The 6,832-nt window shown below is 41.1% G+C and overlaps 2 protein-coding genes across 4 annotated transcripts in view; one reads left to right on the forward strand and one right to left on the reverse strand.

Annotated features, from left to right (window-relative positions):
- Window positions 1-6,832, reverse strand: part of LOC103376915 (trichohyalin-like) — a 104,019-nt gene that overhangs the window by 80,159 nt on the left and 17,028 nt on the right. For 2 of the 3 annotated variants that reach the window (XR_003049374.1, XM_025054472.1), the window contains exon 1: window positions 790-1,305. Coding sequence is in view for 2 of the 3 variants with exons in the window: in XM_025054472.1 (XP_024910240.1) it covers window positions 790-963 (174 nt within the window). In the remaining variant the exon portion in view is untranslated. Of the gene's footprint in view, window positions 1-789; window positions 1,306-6,832 lie in introns of those variants that run through there. The other variant, XM_025054473.1, reaches the window with a different exon arrangement.
- pex2 (peroxisomal biogenesis factor 2) overlaps window positions 1,369-6,832 on the forward strand; it is a 6,202-nt gene continuing 738 nt past the window's right edge. The window contains 2 exon segments of the mRNA XM_025054474.1: window positions 1,369-1,451; window positions 6,508-6,832. The exon segment at window positions 6,508-6,832 is cut by the window's right edge and continues 164 nt beyond it. Of these exon segments, the coding sequence (XP_024910242.1) occupies window positions 1,448-1,451; window positions 6,508-6,832 (329 nt within the window). The 5' untranslated portion in view covers window positions 1,369-1,447.

A 6,832-nucleotide genomic window follows, 5' to 3' on the forward strand; every position in this document is an offset into this window, starting at 1 on the left:
GTTTTTAAATGTTCAGAGTATTAGCCCTTTAATCTGTTAGTTGAAGTGTTTTACAAGTTATAGCTAATAGCAGAAATGCTGAAATTAGTTTTACTGTAACAACCAGGTAAAAACAATCAAAAACCAAGAGGGTGTGACAATCCTCCAATAACCTAAGACAACAGCAGCAGTCTAGTAAAAAAAAAACAAAATGAAAAAATGTGACACTGACTTCAAATAATCATTGCTTGTGTAATCGTCAATAGTCAAAATATAGACATAAAACTGAGGCCTCTTAAGTTCTGGTTTTGTTCATAAGGTCAGTTATTTTAAGTCTTTTTTCTTTCTGTAAATTCTGTACATATTAACACATTACCTTAGAAAAAATGACAACACATACAACAGAAACAGAAGCATAATTTAGATTTACAATCCCACTTGGTAAAAGATAAATTGAGCAGTCAAAGTTTTTTAAGTTCTGAACAACTTAAACAGAATAAGCATTTTCTAAATATTTTAAGTTATGAGTGCTGTAGTTAAAATAATCCACAGAACAGTAATGTTAATCCATACAACATTCAATGTGTATAATAATTATTGTTAATAATTATAGCAAGGAAAGGGAAGAACTCAACCCATAATTGTAAAAAAATAAATAAATAAGTTTCTGCCCAATTACCTGAATCTAATAATATGTCAAAGATGTTACTGATCTAACAAATACTTTTAATGACTCAGGCATTTGCCCTATAACTGCAAACAAATTAGCAAAGCTACTTGTATTAAACACTTGGTTCATTTTTAACTAACCTGCAGCAGTTCCTCTCTTGTAGCGGTGCTGTCCATCTCCAGCCACCTCAGCCTCTGCTCATGAAGATCTTTGACCTCGTCCAAAAGCTGTTTCATGGTCTTTGTCTCGGTTGCATGCTTTTGGGAGGTCAAGTCTGCATCCCGGGTTACAGAATGTCCCATTTGTTCAAACATGTTCTTTCTCCCTGGCTCACTTGACGTTTTCTACTGCTTCATACGTGCACACAGGTTTTCAGTATTGTTAATGTGTAACACGTGTGCTGCGAATGAAGCGAACACCTGTCCTGCAGGAGAGAGAGTATACATGATCAGTCACACTTCAAACCAACATTCTGTTTAGTTTGCATTGTTGTTGCAATGCAGGCTAAACGTCTGCATTCCATCTGCATAAAAGACGTTATCCGTGTTGTTTTGTATAAATTAACGCACAATTGGGTCGCTATGTCCCGTTACTACAACGAAACACGCCATTCAATCATTTTCAATGCGCTTTGCCGCTGCGAATGCGCTACGTGATCCAATTGGCTAACCCTCAATCCTGCCTTCGTATTGCTGACGTCCCAGTGCATTATTGGTTTACACTGTAGGAAGGAGGTGACTATTTTTTAACCCGGAAGTATTGTTTGTTTACGTTTTATTCAGGGAGAATCGAAGAGAAATGGGTAAATATATATATATGCTTGACTGTCGCACGACTGACGAAGCATAGAAGTATATAGTTCTTTTTTAGTTTTCGATAGGAGATTTAAAACGAAACGTTCGCATCGTTCGCATCAGAATAACTGACAGATACTCCGTAGTTTTCACACGGTTTCTTTTTATATCGTCGATACGAAGGCATAGTCGCTGTTTTTATGAACGTGCGTGTTTAACTCCGCGTGGTATGTTGTCAGTTGTAACGAGTCTATTCTCTAGCAGCCACGACTGTGTTCAACAGCTGTGCACAGAATTGCATGTAATAATTCTGTAATAATTCCTGTCAGAGATCAAAACCTTTCACACCGAGATTCAAAGTTGATCTTATTGATTTCCACGCGAGTTCATTTGGTCCTAATCATTACATCTCCTGCCCCCCCACCCCCGCCTCCCCTCCGTATCCTCCTCTCTTATCAGTCTCATGGTTATGTCTCTCTTTTCTAGTGGCATTGACGGCATGGCCCTCATGAACGCTACCAACACCTAATCGCTGCTGTGATTATCGCAGAATGCTTTTGCCTTATTATCAAAATGTAGCCGATTTAGGTTTGGTTGTTGCTAAAGACCAGTAGACACGAGCTAAAATAATTGTGTAGTTGCCTCTGGAACTAAACACTTAGTGTAATGAGGGTGTTTTTGAGGGAGTCAATGAAATTAAATTGGACTATGATCTCACTCTGGGGCCAGAAGGTCATGTTGCACAGCACCCACGTGAAGACCACTGAGGTGGCGATGGGGGGGATGAGGGGAGTTATCAGTAAACTTAGAAAAAATTCTATCTACAGTCACAGTGAGTGGTTGTGTTTTTTCCCCATAATTGTAACAAATATACAATACACTTTTCTAATGTAAAATGCACTGTAGCCATAGCTACTGGTTTAGAAATATCTGAAAGCACAAGTTGTATTTTCAGTGATGCAGTAATTTCTTAATTCTGTCAGACTAACTTGGCCTTGACAATCACTTAACAAAAAATAAAACACAGAAGCTTCCACCTCTCCATACACTTTTTAATTGCTGCTACAGGGAAAAAAGACAGGCACACTTACTAGTTAACACTATTTATTCATGCATAAAAATAAGCTGGGAAATGTGCTGATCAAATATTCCTCTGGATAAGACATTTTATTTGTACAAGGTGAGCCCCCCACTTCTTTTCATTGACTCTTAAGAAAGGCACGACTTCACTTCTCTCATTTATTAGTTCCGCCTTTCTTCTACATTCATTGTGCCTCCCTGCCCTCTAAATGTTTCATGACTTTTAAAGTTGTTTTTCTGCAAACTCTTGTACTTATTACTCACACAGCTTTAGCATACTCAACCTTCATACTCACGAAATCAATTAATTCCCTTAAATAATTTACCTCCTGAGCAAGACATATTAAGTTAAGCGCATTTTTTTGTGTGTCAGATGTGCTGTTCTTACTGATGTGTATTTCTATGTGTATTAAGTTGGCCCTTACCCCTTGGCTTTGCGGATTCTGTGGTGATTAGAGAGAGGAGAGCTTGATAATGCATTAGTGTGTGACACACACACATACAGCATGAAGACCCCTTTGTGCATTTGCGCACATTCATTTTTCATGAAACAGACTCGTAACAATTAGTCTGGTTACCGCCTTGGTAATCTTAGTGTCCCCATAATGCCTGTGGTCTGCTGTATGACATCACTGTCTTAAAAGTTCAGAATCTGACATTCCCATCCGTTTTCATAGTGAGGACATTAGCAGGCCTTGGCTAATAGGCTCGCACTCGTTCCAGGCGAAAGAAGGGCAATAAAGTGAGGGGGCGGGGAATGAGGGAAAAATGAGACTGGACTGCTCAGGGAAATAGGCTTTATCCACTGCAGCTTTTACACAAATTAATTTACATGAGCGAGAGCAGAAAATGTAACGTTGTAATTCAGCATGCTTCCCCATTGCACAGCCTATTTCTGGCTACGAGCTTCATCGAAAGCCAAGTAAAGCCTTTCTTTCTATTATGCTAACAACTGTAGCTAAGTGCTTAGGAATTTGAACATTACCACACACACTAAATCGAGACCTTTTGGGCTCAAGGATTTCTAAATGGAATAAAAGAGAACCTCATCAACAACCTAGGAGCAAATGTCCACTGCAGGAAAAGCTAAACGTATTCCCTGTGCGATTCCTTAGCTTCCTGCTATGCCCCAGTCTTTATTCTTCTTCCCTAAATGCCCTCATCTCATCCCTAGACACCAAATACAAGGTCAAAGGAGAAAAAAAAGTGCAGTGCCTGCTCTGTCTATGGACTATTCCCTGGATACCTGCACCTCAGTAAGGCTGAGACATGCATGCTCTGGGAATGTTGCCTCCTCCTTTATTGTGACCGTCTGTCTGAAGGTCAGCTCCAAGGGAGAGGTTTGTGCTTATCTGTTTTTCCCCTTCCCTCATTTTTCCTTTGTAGCTATCTTTGCAGCCAGTTTCTTTTCTTCCCCACTGTATCAGTAGACAGTAGCTCAGAGTTCCCAGCTGGGGGTTTAATCATGACGTCTTGTCTGACGCATCGCTCTTCTTTTTCTGCCTCCTCTGTCCAACTGTCTTTTTGATGCGTAGCAGTCATTTCAAATCCGTTGTCTACTATTCATAGCCAGGCTTCAGTCTGAGGCTCTGCACGATTTTGTTGCCTCATCTCCCCTTTGTCACACCGGTCATGGCCCCCATTTGCCTTGAAGCAATGTTACACCGTGTTCCCTGTTAGACTGGCTATTGTTACTGTTGTTGTTGCTGCTGCTGTTTTAGTCTGCGAACTGTGGCGCTCAGCCTTGAGTCAGTGCACTCTCCTTTGTCTGTACAAGATGCACAGACTAAGATAACAAGGGAAGAAAACACTCATCTGACCTGCATTACAATTCTTCCTAATATTCCACAGAAAGCCTTCAAATTTTTTTTTTTTTTTTATCTTTCTTGTGTAAAAGAAACAAAACAGACTGTTCTGTTGAAATAGAAAATCACTGAATTCTTGGAACCTGCCCCTTGGTCTTAGTTTCCAGACCCACAAAGTGAGATCTCTCCATCAGGCAGTTGAGTGACCCACGAAAGGATTGTTAGTTTCTCACATTTTGCATGCAGGTTGTGTGCACGTGTGAGCAGGTACAGCAGATGAAACTCATTGCTGCTGTGTTGCTGTATATGTTTTGTGTACAAATGCAGTACGTACTTATTGGCTCACACGGTGTCAGTATTCTGTAAACATTGGGATTGACTGTGACTTTTGACTATTACATAAGAAACATGGATTTTCAGCTGTCCACAGTAAAAGCCCTGTAAATTCAAATGCTTAATTTTTATAGGCAGCTCAGCATTGACTGAAGTGTCTGCTTGTTATATATTTGCCAAGTGCTGCAAGTCTGAAGGGAAGCTGTCAATAGCAATCCCAGCTATTGATATGGCAGTGGGCAGGAGATGTTACTTGGCCCCCGACTCCAGCATCCCTCTGATCCCTCTACATCATAATTACATTAATATTGACAGACCCTTGACAATAGTCACATTACTATTGATAGGTGGCTGTCAATACCGTGTTTGCCCAAATAAAACATATTCATTCATAACTTGTAAACTGCTCGATAAAAGGCTTTGAAAAGAATATTGGACCCGGTTGGGTTTACTTTCCCGAGAGGCCTGCTACTGTGACAGGGGTTTCCACAACCTTACTGATTGTGTGTGTGTGTGTGTGCGCGCGCAGCTATGGACTAATAGATTACCATAGCTTTGTGTTGGCTGTCCTTATAGATCGAGGTTACAGATGTCATACTGTACGTACAGTATAGTTACAGTGACATACAGTACCAATAAGGTGGTGGGCAGACGCTGTAATCTATGCAATTTTCACTCATTGAGGTAAAACTTTTAGATTTAACTTGACAAAAAGAGCATGCTCAACCATGAGAAAAAAATGTCAAGTCTGCCTCCTTATTTCCTACTTTCAACACAGGCAGGTTTTTTTTTTTTTTTGGTCGCTTAACGCAGCAGCATTTCAAACGCAGCTTCAATGAATTTGTCACACCTTCCTTCCTCCACTGTGAATTTTTCATTCATTTGCTAATTCCAACCTAGGTGAATGGTGTAGCCTGGCTCTATTAAAACATCAGGAACACACAGATGCACAGTCCTTTGCAGTGAAATAAACCCATCACATCGCTGCCGCTTATTGGATTTTTTTTTTCCTCCCCCCGGTTCTTTATGATGTGTCTTAAGTGACCACCATTTCCTTCTTTCTCTGTCAAAACTGCCATATTTACCCACTTGAAATCTTTCTTAAAGCCTCGTGACAAATCCTGTTCAGCGAGACACACAACCCCCTGTCAAAAAAAGGGGGTCTCTCAGTAGTTCTCATGCTCTGTCTGTATTTGTGTTACTCAGTCTTCCACTTCTTAAGCATTTCATTTAAGGCAAAAAGCAGATAAAACTAGGGGGAAACTGTGAGTAGTTTGAAAACATAGATGCAGCTCAATAGTTCACCTCACAATAGTGCAATCCCATATGGAGTCGGTTCTGGGAGCGAGGTAGTGAAAATTGTTCCACATTTGGCAGATGTTTACGGTGTAGCAGAGACTGTGCCGTTAGCCTAATCCCTAGTGATGTGATTTGTACACACACCCCTATCTCCAGGGGGAGAAGGCACCAATAGCCCCTGGGTTTGTGTGCATGTACATATACACTGGAGAGAGCAGTCTAAGACCCCCTGCTCCAGTGCAATCCGCTGCTCAAAGGTTGCATTAAGGACGGGTTTTACATGTGAAAAGCGATTTCCTTTCCTATGTAAAGAAAAAATAACCTTTTTAACAGGATGGGCTTCACCTCGAGGGCCACAATTCTCCTAACGACTGAGCAGTGCTCTTAATAGCCCTGCCTCGGTGTAATTTATCCACCTTAATAGATCATGTGTGATTTTTTAACTGCAATTTTGGGATCTCAGTGCCTCTTTTTTATTAAAAATATTTAGCTTGATGCTAAATTAAAATCACTTTAATAAGAAATTGTGTTTTTCCCCCCCCGATAGCTTATGAAAATGAGGACACCCAGAAAACGACAGCTGGAGCCGCTGTTCCAGAAACCCATGTCGAGCTGCAGACCCCAGTACTGCGCATCACTCAGCTGGATGCTCTTGAGCTGGACTCGTCCCTGGAGCAGCTGGTATGGACCCAGTTTTCCCAGTGCTTCCAGAACTTCCGCCCCGGAATCCTTACCCCAGTGGAGCCTGAATTGAGGACTCTGCTCCACCTGCTGTTGTGGAGATTCACGCTGTATTCCAAATGTGCCTCTGTGGGCCAGTCTTTACTGAACCTGCACTATCACAACACTCTGTCCTCTTCTCCTTACTACAA

The sequence above is a fragment of the Cynoglossus semilaevis genome, chromosome 3 (assembly GCF_000523025.1).
Source record: "Cynoglossus semilaevis isolate Cse_v1.0 chromosome 3, Cse_v1.0, whole genome shotgun sequence".
In the NCBI taxonomy this organism is placed as follows: Eukaryota; Metazoa; Chordata; class Actinopteri; order Pleuronectiformes; family Cynoglossidae; genus Cynoglossus; species Cynoglossus semilaevis.